The sequence below is a fragment of the Heptranchias perlo genome, chromosome 14 (genome assembly GCF_035084215.1).
Source record: "Heptranchias perlo isolate sHepPer1 chromosome 14, sHepPer1.hap1, whole genome shotgun sequence".
NCBI classification, from domain to species: domain Eukaryota; kingdom Metazoa; phylum Chordata; class Chondrichthyes; order Hexanchiformes; family Hexanchidae; genus Heptranchias; species Heptranchias perlo.
Window position 1 is genome coordinate 38,120,144 of NC_090338.1, and position 18,580 is coordinate 38,138,723.

General features: G+C 39.7%; 1 protein-coding gene and 1 long non-coding RNA gene across 3 annotated transcripts; one reads left to right on the forward strand and one right to left on the reverse strand.

Annotated features, from left to right (window-relative positions):
- Positions 1-1,795: 1,795 nt before the first annotated feature.
- LOC137332119 (uncharacterized) lies at positions 1,796-12,385 on the reverse strand. The gene is made up of 3 exons (XR_010965588.1): positions 12,131-12,385; positions 2,435-2,592; positions 1,796-2,257 (listed from the first exon to the last, which is right to left on the reverse strand). It is a non-coding gene; the product is annotated as an uncharacterized lncRNA (long non-coding RNA).
- A 954-nt stretch (positions 12,386-13,339) lies between these two features.
- On the forward strand, positions 13,340-18,080 carry LOC137332452 (proheparin-binding EGF-like growth factor). 2 transcript variants are annotated; one of them, XM_067996308.1, is made up of 6 exons: positions 13,340-13,667; positions 13,992-14,168; positions 14,434-14,620; positions 15,634-15,789; positions 16,087-16,191; positions 17,592-18,080. In XM_067996308.1, exons 1-5 carry the CDS (start codon positions 13,625-13,627, stop codon positions 16,175-16,177), a joined length of 654 nt encoding a protein of 217 aa, XP_067852409.1. In that variant the 5' UTR covers positions 13,340-13,624; the 3' UTR covers positions 16,178-16,191; positions 17,592-18,080. The 2 variants fall into 2 exon arrangements, with proteins under 2 accessions (XP_067852409.1, XP_067852410.1); XM_067996309.1 differs by having other exon boundaries at positions 13,344-13,667; positions 16,102-16,191.
- The last annotated feature ends 500 nt before the right edge of the window (positions 18,081-18,580 follow it).

Consider the following 18,580-nt stretch of genomic DNA (forward strand, 5'->3'; position numbering starts at 1 on the left):
TCCTTCATGTAAAATCCTGAGTTTTGTCACTATTTTATCCATTGAGACACAAACAGTATGAGAAGAAATATTCCCAGGATAATCAACTTAAACCCTTAGACTGTTCCCAAATTTAGGGAATACTTGGGCTAGCCTTTCCCCCACATGTTACAGCTTATACACATGCACAATGCTGACAAATCCCCTAATGTTGGAATAATACTGTTCAGATGTCATGAATAATTTTATCACTAAATAATTTTTAAAAATCCTTTAAAGAAACCATTGTTAAAAAAATAAATAAGTCTTGAGAACAGTACCAGCACTTCAATTGGCCTGAGTGCCCCAAGGGTCCCACGTATGGTTGCCAACCCTCCTGGATTGCCCGGAAGTCTCCTGGAATGGGGCATGGATCTCCTGGCGATCTTTGCACTTTAAATTTCCCCCATTGTTCCATGACGTCACTGGCTGCCGCCAAAACTCTCAGGCTCAATGACGTCACCACAACCTCGGGATTCGAGGGAGGGAGTCAGGAGGAAGTTGGGCAGAATATCAGTGGGATATAGGATTACAATTAGTTGCAGGTAGGATATCGGGGCATTATACCTATTACTGCCAGTTACATATAGACTATCAGTGAGTAATTGTATCACTGTTGGCTATGAAGGGAATCTGAGTATTACCAATATTACTATTAGTTACCAGTGCAATTTCAGTGAGTTACTGTTGCTACTGGTGGAATCAAAGTTCCCTCACCTCTGGTTTCCTCTCTGTGAATCCCCCCCCCCACCTTTGATTTCCGGTCTTCCCCACCCTCTGTTTCCCTTCTTCGCCTGCTCACAGGAGGCCTCCTGATTCTCAGAACTTCTCATATGACAGCTGCTGGCACAAAACCACGAGCAAAGATACTTAACTACAGGGGACCTAGCCTTTATAAGGTAAATGCAGTAACATTTGAAGATGTCACATGGTCAGAACATTACGTGATCAAACCTCCACAAATGTCTTCAACCAGAGTTGGCAACCCTAGTTCCTCCCCGATTGCTACTCAACAAACCCTGCTTTAAGTATGTGTGTATTGACACTGGGGGTCATTTTAACTTTGGGCGATAGTGTAAAATGGGCGATATCGGGTGTTTTACACTATCACCCGAAGTCAAATTTACCCCCATTGGGTGAGGATAGGCTGTAGATCAGCTGTGATACCCCCTGCAGTGTAAAAGATGCTGGCAATCATTGTTGACGTTTACAGGGGAGGTAAGGGGATCGGAGAAAACTAGTGGGGAAAAGAGGAAGAAAAAAGCTTTCTCCTGGCTCAAATATATTATTTGATGTTTTTTCTCTGTACTATTTATTATGTAAATCTTGTATATGTTGTGCATAACAATAGTAAATGGTTGTATTAAAAATTACAGTGACTTCTTAGTAGCCACTGCAATTAAAGGTCATTAAATTCCTTGAAGTTTTCTTTATGTATGCTGATGAAACCCAGCAATGTGTTTGAAATAAGAAAGAATTTCATATTTCTCTTTTTGATGCTGTTAAAAATACAAATGTGAAGAACTTTTGCTGAATAGGAGTCTACCACCTGACTCCAATAATAAATGCAAGCAGAATTTAAATTCTTAAGCTGAGGATGAGACCCCTACCTCTATTTTCTTTGCGTATACCCGAAAAAGCCAGAATCTTGACCAAACCATCTACAATCCACGTAAATGAGGTTATACTGAATAGTGTATGATATGCATAAGGGTGTGTATCAAAAAAATAATTTGTGTACGTTGTATTCTACATTTTAGTTATATAGGAAAACACAGAAAGCAGAATGCTTTATTTTAAACCAGGGTTTAGTGGGCCACAGTAATGTTTAGTATTCTTTGTTTTTCTTTCACCCTTACTGATAAATAAATTTAAGCTTTACACTTTGTACGAATTAAAAACTTTTTGCTACTGCCTCGGTCTGTGAACCTTGTTTATCTGGGCAACCACCGATCCGGCGTGAATTGTCTCTCATTTTCCATAATTCATTCAGTTTCAGAGGTCTGGAATTCACCAAGTATTCGACCATAACATCTTAGCTACTCTCTAGGTTTACCATGCCAATCGAGGCAAAGTGCAGGGGTGTGGTTTGGAGCCACTAGTGAGAGGTGGGTGAGTCACAGGACCAACTGCTAGTAAAACCACCCTTCTGGGTGTGGTTGTTTGCCATGCAGAGGTGCTATCTTAAGGGCTCACCCCATACACACATGCTGGAAGCACACAGCAGGTTCATCAGCATCTGAAAAGAGAAAAATTAGTTAGTAAATCTGCAACATACAATATGATTTGGCTAGCTGGTCCTGTTCATAATTTAAAAAAATTATATAGGCACAAATATGCAACTTTTGTATATCTGTATATAAAACTTCTTTATGTAAATTATTTTCTACCCCTCCTGGTCTCCCCATGTACGTACCAATTGTGACAGAGAAGATGGGAAAGCAGCCTTTGCCACCTTGATCTGATCATTAGAAGTTGTGTGAAAGAGGCCCAGGGTTGATTCTCCCAAACAATTGTTCTCCTCCTCCTTGTGCAGATATTTCTGAATGTTAGCACTTCCTCCAAGCACCATAGCTGAGATCAAGATATCAATAATGAGGGGATTACAGGACAAGCCGACATCCCACCATGCCCATCAGTGCTCCAATCTTCTTGACCATCAAACACTACTTAAGTTTTCTTGCTGAACTGGGTCTCAAGCCAGTATTTTAGCTCCTAACTAGTAAGTGATTTGTATGTGTTGCAGTACAATGAATAGTACTTGTTCATCAATATCACTTCACTTTACAACATTCTTTGTGTAAATGGGATCAGCTTCCACATGTATGCTGATGAAACCCAGCTCTAAGTCTCCACCACCTCTCTTGACTCCTCCACTGCCTCTGTGTTGTTAGACTGCCTGTTCAACATCCAGTCTTGGAGAGCTGTAATTTCATCCAACTGAATCTTAACAATACCAAAGCCACCAGCTTTCACCCTTCATTACGTTGTATCCTCACTACTGATTCCACTCCCTCTCCATCCACTATCTCAGGCCATGCTAGAATGTTCGTGACCTCGGTGTCCTATTTGACTGAGCTGACCTTTTATTTTATCCATCTTAAGGACCACCTATATAACATCACCCACCTCCACCCGTACCTCTGTCCTTCTGCTGCTGAAACCCACATCCATGCCTTTGTCACCTCCAGACTCAACTATTCCAATTCTCTCCAGGCCAGCCTCCCATTGACTACCCTCCAAAATCTTCAGCTCATCCACCACTCTGCTGCCTGTATCCCATCCCGCACTGTCCCACTAACCCATCATCCCTGCCTTTGTTGCCTTACACTGGCTCCCAGTCCCCCAACGCCTCAAATTTAAAATTCTCATCCTTATGTTTAAAGCTCCTCCACAGCCTTGCCCCTCCCCATCTTTGTAGCCTTCTTAGCACCACAACCTCGCTGAACTCTCCGTTGCTCTAACACCAGCCTCCCCATCCTTTGGCCCACTATCGGTGACCATGCCTTCAACCACGTAGACTCCATGCCTAAACCCTCTGCCTAACCACTTCACTCTCAGCCTCTATGATGCTCCTTAAAGCACACCTTTAGACCAAGCTTTTGGTCACCCTTCCTAAAATATCCTTTTTGTCTCTTCCTTATGAGTATCTCGGGGGATGTTTTTCTACATTAAAGGCGCTATATAAATGCAAGTTGTTGTTATTGTAAATGTCCTTTTAAACTAATTTGCAGATCACATTTTCTAGATGGTGTTCCTATTCTAAGCTTTATATTTATATTGATGCACAATAAGAAAGGTTTAATCTATGTCATTAGAAGGAAGATTATGGTGACCACTCTAACCAAATGAATACAAAAAATATACTATATTTAAAGAAAGAATAATATTTTTATATATACCAATGCATATTTGATTGCATAAGCACTTTCATTTTCACAGATTAAATATAGAAGAGCTTTAATTCCTAAACTAACAACATTTATTGTAATTTTCCCCATTTCTCAATATCCTTACTTGGGAGGATAGAACCCTTGGCTATCTTCTTACTGAAATGCCCACGGTGCTTTTGTACAATGAGAAATGTGACTTCCACTTCTCGTAAACTAGAAGTCAGCTGAGACTGTAAAACTTGTTCCCAAGGGAAGCCTGAGGGTAAATAGGATTCAGTCTTAGGCCTTCATGTTGAGATTCCAATGATTTTGCACTCTTTCTAACAATTAACATTTTAGGCACATTTTCTTCCCTTCCAAGCTGCTTGCAATCAAGAGTTTTCATCCTTCAAAGGTCAAGACAGTCTGACTGGTCTGGACACAGCTGTTGTGAATACCAACACATAATCCTGCTTCTTCCTTTGCCAATAGTACAGTCAATAAAGTCCTCATTCAACAGACATCAAAACATTAGGAAACTGAAGAACCAAGATGATTCACATACAGACCAACAGCACTAGTTTTATCTTGAACTCCTGGCTGGATATACTGCTCAAGTTGAATAAGTAGTGCTGAAAAGTACTATCACAGCTGCCCTCCATAAATAGGGCATGCCAAAGACATCCGGCTAAAAAATGAATTAACCTCACCCAACTAAGCCAAACATGTTGTGTGCCAGGCTGCTCTGCAATTCAGGCCCAGCATTTAATTGTTGGAAGTCAAATCATGAACTGCCTGAGGTACCAGACTAACTCGTAACAGTATGCTTTTCACAACCATAAACGAATGGTCCCTTATTAAAAACAAACATTAAAAACTTCAAATCTTAAATATATACCTTAGATTCTATGTCAAAACATTTTGCTGGTCCCTTGTCAATTGCAATCTGTTGAATGACATCATATTCATAGTGGATAATGCCAATAAGACACCATGCTATTTGTAGCATCTGTTAATCATAGAATCATAGAAAGGTTACAGCACGGAAGGAGGCCATTCAGCCCATCAAGTCCATGCCGGCTTTATGCAAGAGCTATCCAGCTAGTCCCACTCCCCTGCCCTTTCCCCGTAGCACTGCAAATTTTTTCCTTTCAAGTACTTATCCAGTTCCCTTTTGAAGGCCATGATTGAATCTGCCTCTACCACCCCCTCGGGCAGTGCATTCCAGATCCTAACCACTCGCCGTGTAAAAACGTTTTTCCTCATGTCACCTTTGGTTCTTTTGCCAATCATCTTAAATCTATGTCCTCTGGTTCTTGACCCTTCCGCCAATGGGAACAGTTTCTCTCTATCTACTCTGTCTAGACCCTTCATGATTTTGGATACCTCTATCAAATCTCCTCGCAACCATCTCTGTCCCAAGGAGAGCAACCCCAGCTTCTCCAGTCTATCCAAGTAACTAAAGTCCCTCATCCCTGGAATTATTCTAGTAAATTTCTTCTGCACCCTCTCTAAGGCCTTCTCATCTTCCTAAAGTGCGGTGCCCAGAACTGGACACAATACTCCAGTTGTGGCCGAACCAGTGTTTTATAAAGGTTCATCATGACTTCTATACTTTTGTAGTCTATGCCTCTATTTATAAAGCCCAGGATCCCGTATGCTTCTCAACTTGCCCTGCCACCTTCAACGATTTGTGCACATATATCCCCAGATCTCTCCGTTCCTGTACCACTTTTAGAGTTGTGCCCTCTAGTTTATATTGCCCCTCCTCGTTCTTCCTACCGAAATGTATCACTTCTCATTTCTCTGCGTTAAGTTTCATCTGCCACTTATCCGCCCATGCCACCAGCCTGTCTATATCCTTTTGAAGTCTATCACTATCCTCCTCACTGTTTACTACGCTTCCAAATTTTGTGTCATCTGCAAATTTTGAAATTGTGTCTGTACACCCAAGTCCAAGTCATTAATATAGATCAAGAAAAGCAGTGGTCCCAGCACCGACCACTGTACACCTCCCTCCAGTCTGAAAAACAACCGTTCACCACTACTCTCTGTTTCCTGTCCCTTAGCCAATTCTGTATCCATGATGCTACTGACCCCTTTATTCCATGGGCCACAATCTTGATGATAAGCCTACCATGCGGCACTTTATCAAATGCCTTTTGAAAGTCCATATAAACCACACCAACTGCATTGCCCTCATCAACCCTCTCTGTTACCTCATCAAAAAACTCTATCAGGTTAGTTAAACACGATTTGCCTTTAACAAATCCGTGCTGGCTTTCCCTAATCAATCCACATTCGTCCAAGTGACTGTTAATTCCGTCTCGGATTATCGTTTCTAAAAGTTTCCCCACCATTGAGGTTAAACTGACTAGCCTATAGTTGCTGGGTTTATCCTTACACCCTTTTTTGAACAAGGGTATAACATTTTCAATTCTCCAATCCTCTGGCACCACCCCCATATCTAAGGATCTTTGGATGATTATGGCCAGTCCCTCCTCAATTTCCACCCTTACTTCCCTCAGCAACCTAGGAACCATCCCATCCAGACCAGGTGACTTATCTACTTTAAGTACAGCTAGTCTTTCAAGTACCTCTTCTTTATCAATTTTTAGCCCATCCAGTATCTCAACTATATCTTCCTTTACTGAGACTCTGGCAGCATCTTCTTCCTTGGCAAAAACAGATGCAATGTACTAACTTAGTACCTCAGCCATCCCCTCTGTCTCCATGAGTAGATCTCCTTTATGGTCCCTAATCGGCCCCAACCCTCCTCTTACTACCCATTTACTATTTACATACCTGTAGAAGACTTTTGAATTCCCTTTTATGTTGGCCACCAGTCTATTCTCATACTCTCTCTTTGCCCCTCTTATTTCCTTTTTCACTTCCTCTCTGAACTTTCTATATTCTGCCTGGTTCTCACTTTTGTTATCAACCTGACATCTGTCATAGGCTCCTTTTTCCTGTTTCATCTTACTCATTATCTCTTTTGTCATCCAGGGAGCTCTGGCTTTAGTTGCCCTACCTTTCTGCCTCGTGGGAATGTGCCTAGACTGTACCCGAACCATCTCCTCTTTAAAGGCCGCCCACTGTTCAATTGCAGTTTTGCTTGCCAATCTTTGATTGCAATTTACCTGGGCCAGATCTGTTCTCATCCCACTGAAATTGGCCCTCCATCAATTGAGTATTTTTACTTTAGAGTGGTTCATGCCCTTTTCCATAGCTATTCTAAACCTCTTGATACTGTGATCGCTGCTCCCTAAATGCTCCCCTACTGACACTTGCTCCATTTGGCCCACCTCATTCTCTAGAACCAAGTCCAGCAATGCCTCCTTCCTCGTTGGGCCGGAAACGTACTGGTTAAGAAAGTTATGCTGAACACATTTCAAAAATTCCACCCCCTCTTTGCCCCTTATATTATGATTGTTATCCCAGTTTATATTAGGATAGTTGAAGTCCCCAGTTATCACTACCCTATAGCTTTTACTCTAATCCAATATAACTATGGTGAAAAAATGAATACACACATTAACAATTTTGTTCTTTTGGTGATAAATTTTAGAATGTAAATGATTTTCATTGATCATTCATCTTAGGGATTCGCTGTAAATCCCATATTCATTGTTATCTGACTTTTAATAGGACTGTATCCACTGATGATGGTTGTGACACATACCCTGTTTATATTATACTTTCAGATGTTCTAACACCTGTTGAAATGCAACCCCAAATACATAGAGTAACTACCTTGAGCTGGGCAGCACCAGAGCACAATGTGGTAGCATTCCTCTAATATCATATAGAGACCATGATGTGGAGATGCCGGTGATGGACTGGGGTGGACAAATGTAAGGAATCTTACAACACCAGGTTATAGTCCAACAAATTTATTTTAAAATCACAAGCTTTCGGAGATTATCCTCTTCGTCAGGTGACGAAGGGGGTAATCTCCGAAAGCTTGTGATTTTAATATAAATTTGTTGGACTATAACCTGGTGTTGTAAGATTCCTTACATCATGTAAACTGGTCCATTTTCTAGATTATGAGCCTCACAATGCATCATGTAACGACACACATTGAGGCAGCCTAAAACCTTTTTAAAAATTAGGTGTCATTAGTATAACTGTCCAGAATTTAGAAGAACCAAGTTCGTGGACTTGAGGGCAGAAACCATGACTTTTCCCATGAAAGAAAGACTTGCATTTATATAGCGCCTTTCATGACCTCAGGACATTCCAAAGCACTTTACAGCCAATTAAGTACTTTTGAAGTTTAAGCACTGTTGTAATGTAGGGAAACGCAGCAGCCAATTTGTGCACAGCTAGGTCCCACAAACGGCAATGGGTCCCACAAACAGCAATGCATTAATGACCAGATAATCGAGCACAGGTGGACTGGAAACAAAGAATGACCAGAAAAACAGTAAATGAGCAATGGCAGGCCTTCAAGGCGGAGATAGCTCGGCTACAAACCAAGCACAGTCCCATAAGGAGGAAAGAATGGGCATCCAAAGCTACAGCTCCCTGTATGACAAAGGAAATAGAGGTTAAAATAAAACAGAAAAAGGAGGTTTATGACATATGTTAGGTACAGAATACAGTAGAAAACCAGGCAGAGTACAGAGAATGCAGGGGGAAATTGAAAAAGAATATAAGAAGGGCAAAGAGAGAATATGAGAAAAGATTAACGGGTAACATAAAAGGGAACCCAAAAATCTTTTATAAACATATAAAAAGTAAAAGGATAGTCAAAGGAATGCTGTCCCGATTAGGGACAAAAAAAGGAAATCTTTTTGTAGAGGCAGAGGGCATGACTGAGGTACTGAATGAGTAATGTGCATCTGTCTTCACAAAAGAAGGGGATGAAGTTAATGTCGCAGTAGAGGAGGAGAAATTAGAGATATTGGATAGGATAAAAATAGATAGAAAGGAGGTGCTAAATAGATTGGCATCACTCATAGTTAACAAGTCCCCCGGTCCAGTTGGGATTCATTCTAGTTGCTGAGGGAAGCTAGGGTGGAGATGGCAGAAGCTCTGACCACAATCTTTCAATGTTCCCTGGATATTAGAGTGGTTCCAGAGGACTGGAGCATTGCAAATGATATACCCTGTTCAAAAAAGCGGAGAGGGATAAACCTGGTAGCTGCAGGCCAATCAGTCTCAAGTCAGTGGTGGGAAAATTACTAGAGACCATTGTCAAGGACAAAATTAATTCTCACTTGGAGAAGCCTGGATTAATAAGGGACAGCCATCACCTTAAAGACAAATCATGTCTGACTAACCTGATTGAGTTTTTTGATTAAGTAACAGAGAAGACTGATGAAGGTAGTGCAGCGGATGTTGTTTATATGGACTTTCAAAAGGCATTTGATAAAATACCACATAACAGACTTATTCGGAAAATAGAAGCACGTGGTCTTAAAGGGACGGTAGTAACTTGGGTATGTAATTGGCTAAGGCAGAGAGTAGTAGTGAACAGATTTTATTCTGACCGGAGAGAAGTATGCAGTGGGGTTCCCGTGGAACATTAGGGCCATTGCTCTTCTTGTTATATATAAATTACCTGGATTTGGGTATAGGGAGTACAATGTTGAAGTTTGCAGATGATACAAAACTTGGCAACGTAGTAAATAGTGAACAGGATTGTAGCAGACTTCAGGAGGACATAGACAGACTGGTGAAACAGGCAGACACATGGCAGATGCAATTTAATGCGGATAAGTGTGAAGTGATGCACTTTGGGAGGAATAACATGGAGAGGAAGTATAATCTAAATGGTACTATTTTGAGGGGAGTGCAAGAGCAGAGGGACCTGGGGGTGCATATTCACAAATCTTTGAAGGTGGCAAGGCAAGTTGATAAGGCAGTTAAGAAAGCTTATGGGATACTTGTCTTTGTAAATAGGGGCATTGAATGCAAAAACAAGGAAGTCATGCTAAACTTTTACGTTAGGTCCCAGCTGGAGTATTGTGTACAATTCTGGGCACCACACTTTAGGAAGGATGTCAAGGCCTTGGCGAGGATACAGAGAGGTTTACCAGGATGAGGAATTTCATGTTATGTGCAGAGATTGGAGAAGCTGGGATTGTTGTCCTTAGAGCAGCAAAGGTTAAGGGGAGACCTGATAGAGGTATTCAAAAGAACGTAAGAAATAGGAGCAGGAGTAGGCCATACTGCCCCTGGAGCTTGCTCTGCCATTCAGGCAGATCATGGCTGATTTTCAATCTCAACTCCACTTTCCTGCCCGATCCCCATATCCCTTTATTCCCCTAGAGTCCAAAAATCTATCTATCTCAGCCTTGAATATACTCATTGACTCAGCATCCATGCCTCTGGGGTAGAGAATTCCAAAGACTCACAACCTCTGAGTGAAGAAATTCCTCCTCATCTCAGTCTTAAATGGCCGAACCCTTATCTTGCGACTATGCCCCCTAGTTCTAGGCTCTCCAGCCAGGGTAAACAACCTCTCAACATCTACCCTATCAAGCCCCCATAGAATCTTTTATGATTCAATGAGATCACCTCTCATTCTTCTAAACTCCAGAAAGTATAAGTCATTTCTACTCAACCTCTCCTCATAGGACAACCCTCTCATCCCAGGAATTAATCTAGTGAACCTTTGTTGCACTGCCTATAAGGCAAGTATATCCTTCCTTAGATAAGGAGACCAAAACTGTACGCAGTACTCCAGGTGAGGTCTCACCAAAGTCCTGTACAATTGTAGCAAGACATCCTTCCCTTGTACTCTAACCCCCTTGCAATAAAGGCCAACATGCCATTTGCTTTCCTAATTGCTTGTTGTACCTGCATGCCAACTTTTTGTGTTTCTTGTGTGAGGACATACAAGTCTCTCTGAACACTAACATTTAATAGTTTCTCACCATTTAAAAAATATTGTTTTTCTATTCTTCCTACCAAAGTGAATAACCTCACATTTCCCCACATTATACACCATCTGCCGCCTTCTTGCCCACTCACTTAACCTGTCCATATCCCTTTGCAGACTCTTTGTGTCCTCCTCAGTTTACTTTCCCACCTATCGTTGTATCATCAGCAAACTTGGATACATTACACTCAGTCCCTTAATCTAAGTCATTAATATAGATTGTAAATAGCTGAGACCCAAGCACCGATTCTTGCGGTACCCCACTAGTTACAGCCTGACAACCTGAAAATGACCTGTTTATCCCTACACTCTGTTTTGGACATGTATTTGAAGAGGACTAATTTGCAGGGGTATGGGGAAAAAGCTGGGGTGTGGGACTAAATTGGACAGCTCTTTCAAAGGGCTGGTACAGGCATGGCAGGCCGAATGGCCTCCCTGTATGCTGTAAGATTCTATGATTCTATGATAATGTCTGTTAGTGATGTTGGTTGAGGGATAAATATTGGCCAGGACACTGAGGAGAACTCCCCACCTCTTCTTCAAAATTGTGCCATGGGATCTTTTATGTCCACCTGAGAGGGTCTTGGTTTAACGTCTCATCCGAAAGACGGCACCTCCGACAGTGCAGCGCTCCCTCAATACTGCACTGAAGTGTCAACCTAGATTTTGTGCTCAAGCACATCCAAGGTATTAAATTAAAAGGTACAACTCTTTGAATTCTATTATAGTTCAATTACTTCCAGTCATATCAAATATGGGACAACAGTCAGTTTGTTTCTTTATCGTGAAACTGACCAAAATTGATTAGAAAATGATTGGAAATATAAACACTGAAGCCACAAATTCTATTAAAATATCTTAATATATAATGGCTATTGTAGCACATTTTATATTAATATTTGATATTGGTTGATGGTGAAAGTTAACATTCCCCACAACTGAATATTCCTATACATATTAATGGATCACCTGTGGCACTGCTCACAATACATTGGATGATGTGCTGTTTTGTAAGGAAAGCAGTGTTATACCTTGTGATCCACAATGTACTAATCTGCTGCTAAGATGCAAATGTGTCCCTTTAATGCCACAAAGTCTAATTGTTATTAAGTAAACAAAACCTCAGGTCAATCATAGTTTAATTCTCTGTTGAAGGAGCTGGAAAATGCTTGGAAATTTCAGGCTGCAAGCCAACGGCATCCAGCTTTAATTGTTTTCTTTGCATCTGTAACACAGTATGACATCTGGAATGTCACAGAAAAATGCATGTTAGATGTATGTTTTATATACTATTCAATCTCCCATGGCATTGTACGAGGAAAGTTGGAGAATATAATCGCTCTTTTACCTGTTTCTGATGTCTTTCTGTTGCTAGTACTCTCTGTCTCTTCTCTTTTCCTCTGCCTTTCTCTTTCCGTTCTTTGCTGTTTCTTTCCCCATAATTCTTCTTTTTGTTTCTTTCTCTGTCCTTTTCTATTTCTCTCTCTGTCTTTTTCATTTTTTCTTTCCTTCCGAGTGGGAGATGGTGGGTGGTGTGGTGTGGAGGTGAAAGGACCCACCAATGGCTGCAGGCTGTTTTTGAAGTGAAGCTAGTGGGGAAAATGTGGCTCTCAGTGGCTCCACTCCCATCCCTTCCTCCAATCACATGTTTCTCTCTCACTCCCATTGCTCGCCTACCTCTTCAACTTCCTACTACCCAATGCATGAACTTTGCTTGTATTCCCTTGAGTCTAGAAGGTTGAGGGGTTGATCAAATTGAGGTGTTTAAAATGATAAAGGTATTTGATAGGATCCATACTGAAAACTATTTTCTCAACTGGAGAATCTAGCATGAAGGGCACAATCTCAAAAGTAGAGCAAGGTCATTCAGGAGTGAAATTAAGAAGCACCTTTACACGCAAAAGGTAGTGGAAATTTGGAACTCTCTCTCCCGGAAGGCTTTGAATTGAAATTTTCAAGACAGTGATGGAGTGGAGTGGGAAATTTCGGACCCAGTATTTTCCATGCCATTGCTTACTGTAATATGGAGGATAAGTTGTATCTAAATAAATAGCAAAACTACAATTAACAAAATAATCTTGGATAAACTATGGCATGGCTCCCAGGTACCACAGAGATGCACAGGAAAACCCTAGTTAAACTCTGCGCTGCGTAGAATCAACACATCTTCCCGCCCCCAACTACATCGGTCTCATCTCAGTGCATACAATACTCCCACTGGGCAGTCGGGGGCTACACAAAGTCTGGAAGGCTAGAGCTTTTTTCATAAGAATTAAATGAATAATAACTAGCTATCGAACTACCAGTATTTATTATTTAGCAAAAATAATATTTCAATTGCAATATTTCCATATTTGTTCAGGCTGGTTTGATTTGACAGTACCAAGTAGCTTTTCTTCAAATAATTTTGACAGTGCAAAAGAAGATTGGTCACATTTTGGTCACAGTCCCGTCAGGAACCTGCCCCAACAAAGCTTAATACTGTACTGTACTCTCCGAAAGGGGCACGTCACCCCTAGGCGTCACACTGACTGCCTATATAATCTAGAGGTCGCTGGCTGCAGTTATTCTTAACTCGCCGTCAGGCTGCGAGGAATATGAATAGTACTCGAGACATTTAACAAATCGCCTGTCTGGATTTGCCCCGACCCCTGACTGCCGTCACAAACTCATTTTAAATTAAGGTGCCAGAGCTGAACTGGTTATTCAGGAGCTGGACTTCTTTCGGCAACTTCTGAGAACGACTCGATCAAACCAAACCGGGCAACGATTTTTTTTTGGGAGGGGGAACAACTTCGAAGGAAACGGACAGTTTGCAGTTCCCAAGAGGTCGCAGTCCAACATGAGGATTTCGTTAGCAGCAGCGCTCCTAGTTCTAGCCGCAGGTAAGTGACTTTTATTCAAATGTAACTCCTGTTTTCAAAGTAGAAAAGTCGCAGCGTTGAACAGACAAGGCGAGGCTGCAATGTTTGAATTTCTATCATAACGTGGCAGTGGGAAGGGAGGACATCTTATCAGATGGGGAAGCTGTTACTTATTCTGAGTAACAGATCTCTGGAATAAGTGTGTTTAATGGTTCTTTCACTTTATGGGAGACTTGTTAGTTCGCGTTACACCAAAAGGAGCTGCTACACTTGTTTATAATAAAGGGGTTTTGAACCACTTTCCATTACTGTTGATGTTGCATTGATCAAATTGTTTTCGCGCAGTTTCTTGCAGTTCTGCGGCGGGAGCGGCGATCGAAGGCTACGAGAGTGAAGTAACTCGGAGTCGCAGGAGAGGGGAAAAGGATATTCTGACCATCCTCGGCGGAGTTATCGAGGAGGAACCGACTGTACAAACAGCCGAGCGCCCACCCAGTGACCAACCCCCTGAAATACCACAAGGTAATGTTAAAGGAAGATCTCCGCGCCTTTCATTTCATTCAGAAGCCGTAAATATATAATGTCAGAAATTCCGGTTTTTATGTTTCTTCTGGTAGCAGAATGTCTCTCCTACTGATAGAAAGTTGAACAAAGCGCTTTATTTTTCTGGTTGGGGGAGGGGGCATAATATCGAGGCCACTTATTAAAAGCTCCGGTAAACTCCAGCCGTCTGTATCTTTTTTAGGAAAATCAAGTAGGCATTAATGTGTTGTTTATTTTAAACTAGTGGCCTTTTATAAATCTGCGGACAACTCGACTGCGACCGAAAAGGGAAAAGGCAAAGGAAAACGTGAAAGAAAAAACAAACGTGGCAGGAAAAAGGGTAAAAAAAACCCATGCTACAGAAAATACAAGGATTTCTGCATTCACGGAGAATGTCAATACATGAGACATATTAAAGAGGTAGCATGCAGGTATTTACTTGTTAAAAGTTTTTTTTAAATCTGTTGAATCTGTAATGTTGATTTCCTGTAATCACTGGGGTTGGACAGCCAGGTAAATCTGGCCACGTAGATACCATCAAAAGCTCTCCAGTGAGTGTGTAAAACAATGACGACAATAAATAGCTAACGTTACATATACCTATCTGTGCCCGAGCATGTCTAGACAAAGCGGATATCTTCAGAGTCCCCGTACTGTCTGTGTTCTTATCGTAAACAAGGAAACGGATAACCATTGAAGTTTAACAACCTCAATTTATTTTGATTTGTTCTGCAGCTGTCGATGCAAAAAAAGACGAATTTCTATTGGAAGTATGCACTTGGAACTGTCCAAGCCTATATATACACACTTTAAATACAAGCTTCTGAAATTTAAACGGCTAATTTCTAACACAAAAGAAAGGCTAGGAATGTTGCACCGTATGAAATCAAACTCCATAAATGTGGAAAGAGAAACAAATTATGTTTTATTACCAGTAGAACGAAATGCTGCTGCTCAGGTCATTCACTTCCCACTTAGAATTTAAGAGTAAATTTAATTAGAGCAGCAGTGGTCCTTTGTTGAATTTTATATATATGTTTTTTCCTCTATGTTAAGCAAGTACAAGGGTTTTTGTTCACATTTTTAATCTTATTATTAATTTATGTATTATGTACTTAAAAATGACATTATTAAAGGTTGATATTTTATGTCAAACATTGCAGTGTAAATATATGTATAGACATTATATACAAGACAAATATCCAGACATTTTTAATTCATGATTTTCCACCACATCTACTCAGAATTCAAGAAGTTTTGATTACTTAATGTATATATTTAATGACATCCCAGAGATATTTTAAGTCATTCTCTTTTTTGAAGAAAGCAAATACATGTATGTCACAGTTGCATATAATAGTCGTGGCATTGCCTTTAGTTTGCTACGTATTTATTTTTGGTATTTAATAAACAAAATAAAATGTATATCTCGATTTATTTATAGGTGCTTACAAGGTTATGAAGGGGTAAGATGTGGTACCTTCATTTTAGCTGTGGAACATCCAAAAGATCCACATGACAACACGACGACTCTGGCTATCGTGGCAGTGGTGCTTTCCTCTCTTAGTCTCACCGTAATCCTTGTCCTTTTGGTTCTTGGGTGAGTTATCTGTAAAGAAGTAGGTTTTTCTATGTAAATCTTAGGGTTTTAAAACAGGTTTAATTCTAGTACAACTTAAAATGACCATTAAAATCTACAACTAATATGCTGTTTAAAAAAAGAAAATGAAAAGAAATCTTAGTAAAACAACCTATTCAATAATTTGAAAAATGTGTATCGAAATAATTTTTGATATCATTATTTATACTTATAAGTGTTGATAGAAGAAATGCCTGAGTGAAATAACCAAGCTATATTTTTAATATGCTACTGTTATTGAGTTATAAATCTTTACAGTCTATTTTTTGATAGATATCACAGGCGAGTTGCCAGTTATGATGTAAAAAAAGAAGAAAAGATTAAACTTGGAAATAACAACAGTCACTGATTTCAAAATAAATGGTAAGATATTCTTGAATTAGTCTGAAGTTTTGTGTTAATCATAAAAAATACAGTTAAAATAAATTACATACAAAGTGATGTTTGGTACAAAATACTGTGACCTCTATGTTGTGTCACGAAGTGATAGAATGTGGATTCATGCCTGTTACCCTCTTTACAATGAGTTCCTAAACTCAGTATGCTGCGGTGAGAAGGATCCAAGCAGATGCCAGGTGTTTCACTACAGGACAAGGAAAATTAAGGAGAGGGTTAATATAAGCCAACCTTGCATGTGTCAGTGTTAGAGCGGCAACACAGCATGCCTGGGAGCAAACTGCTTGTTGGACTTTTTTGGGGTTGGGAAGACACATGGTGCAGGAAAGCTATGCATCTTATAAAGAAGATACTTTATAAAGCAGCCATCTTGTCCATAAGAAAAGTTAGTTTAAAAATGACACATAGTCATGGGCACCATAATTCACAGTATTACTGTTCAAAAGTTAGAATTGGCAATGTGGAACTTGTGGCCCACAGGCTGTGTCTGACCCACTTTACCCAAAAAGCATCTGTCAACATGTTTTTCCCATTGAGTTACAGTTGTGCAATCGGGAAAGTCCTAACCAACAATTCCCGATATCCTGGCTGGATTCATGAGTCGCACTCCCCCCTTTTGAAACATGCATTTATATATTGAACTTGTTTGCTGATGTGGGATAATATCAGCATGTTTTGTATTTGCATTGTGGCATCATTGAAATCTGGAAACATTCTTTTTAATTAAATGTTCAGTATGTGTTGATGTCTTTGCTTTAATTCTCCAGTCCAGTATCAGGCTTTTGGTGTCCTATTCAGTTTCCAGGATTTCATTTTCCAATTCGTTAACAAGTTAGAATAAGAATCCACAAATCTAATTTGTTTTTATAGGGATTTACCCAAGTACCTTTCTTATAAATCAAAAGCAATCTATAGATCATATAGATGTTTTAAAGAAAGCAAGAGATGATATTTCTTTAGTAGAAAGTAATGATCCTAAAATGGAGGGATGAGACTTTCTACATTTTGACTGATTTCAGTTTTAGGTAATGATCAATGGTTAAAATGCCTATTTCATCGTGGTAGTACTCAACATTTCATAGCTGCATAGAAACTTAAAGTTCCAAAAATTATTGCAGCAGGGCAGGTTCTGGTGCTAGTGTGGGTGGGGTAACTAAATTATTTATCTAGCTACACCCATAAATGCAGTACTATGGCAAAAAATATGTATGTGTATCACACACATATTCACGTGTGTGTGTGTGTGTATGTGTATACACATACATATACACACACGTGGATACACATAGTACATCAATGAATCAAGTTAAAATACAAGACAGCACAGTTTTAGAATGAGCAACTCAATGTGTACTTTTTAACTGCAGGTACAAAATGACTCCAAAATCTACCTCATTGATGGAAGAAATCATGAAAGAAAAAAAGTGACATAAAGAGACAACAGACAAAAAGTCAAATTGTTCATGTATTGAATGAGTAAAGTGACTGCATCCATTGGGTGCATATCTATTCCCCAGCAACTGGGGAGTCTGTAAATTACAGGTGTACCCACTTTTTTGCATTTCCTATTATGCCGTTAATATTTTAGGAATTTATTTATTTTCTGGTTCTTAAATTGTCAGTATATATTTATTTTAGTATTATTTTATATTTTAACTTATTTTAGATTATTTGCAGCTTATTATTTAAAGCATGCGATTTCTGCTGCTGCCTGTTTAAAATGTGTATATGTGTTCAATGAAAATATTTAAAAGAGTTTCTTTTAGAACATTTTAATACAAGTGAACAGTAAATGAACTGCTCACTGTACAATTATGAATTGCTGGTGTAAAATAAATTTGTTCCTTTTGTATATATCTGACTGTATGGATTCCTTTTACTTAAAACACTAAGAAATCACTGACCAAGAAGGCCTATGTAATACGTGCAGAGAGGGGGGAAAATGGTAATTTCATGCAGAATTGTTCATTTAAAATTTGTTCATATTAATCATAACACTGGTTTATATTTTTTTTATAATGTTAAATTATATTACTTAATATTGAAATATTCTATGCGCAGAACTTTTTTTGTATTAGTTATTTTCAGTAAAGTAATAATGTAAATACTATATGGCTCAATTGGTAATTGCACCAATAAATATAATCATTAGTCATACAGGCCAGGAAGGCTTAATCTCTGGTTCTGTGCTTTGTTAGCCACTCTGAACTGGGGACGCTATCATTGGTCTCAATAAATACAGGATAGGGAGAGGAAAAATGCAGTCACAGGTTCCTACTCTGCTATACAGTAGCCGCTGCTGGAAAGCACACGCATGGATGTTGGGTAAGGATAGGATTGGGCACCACTGTCTTGG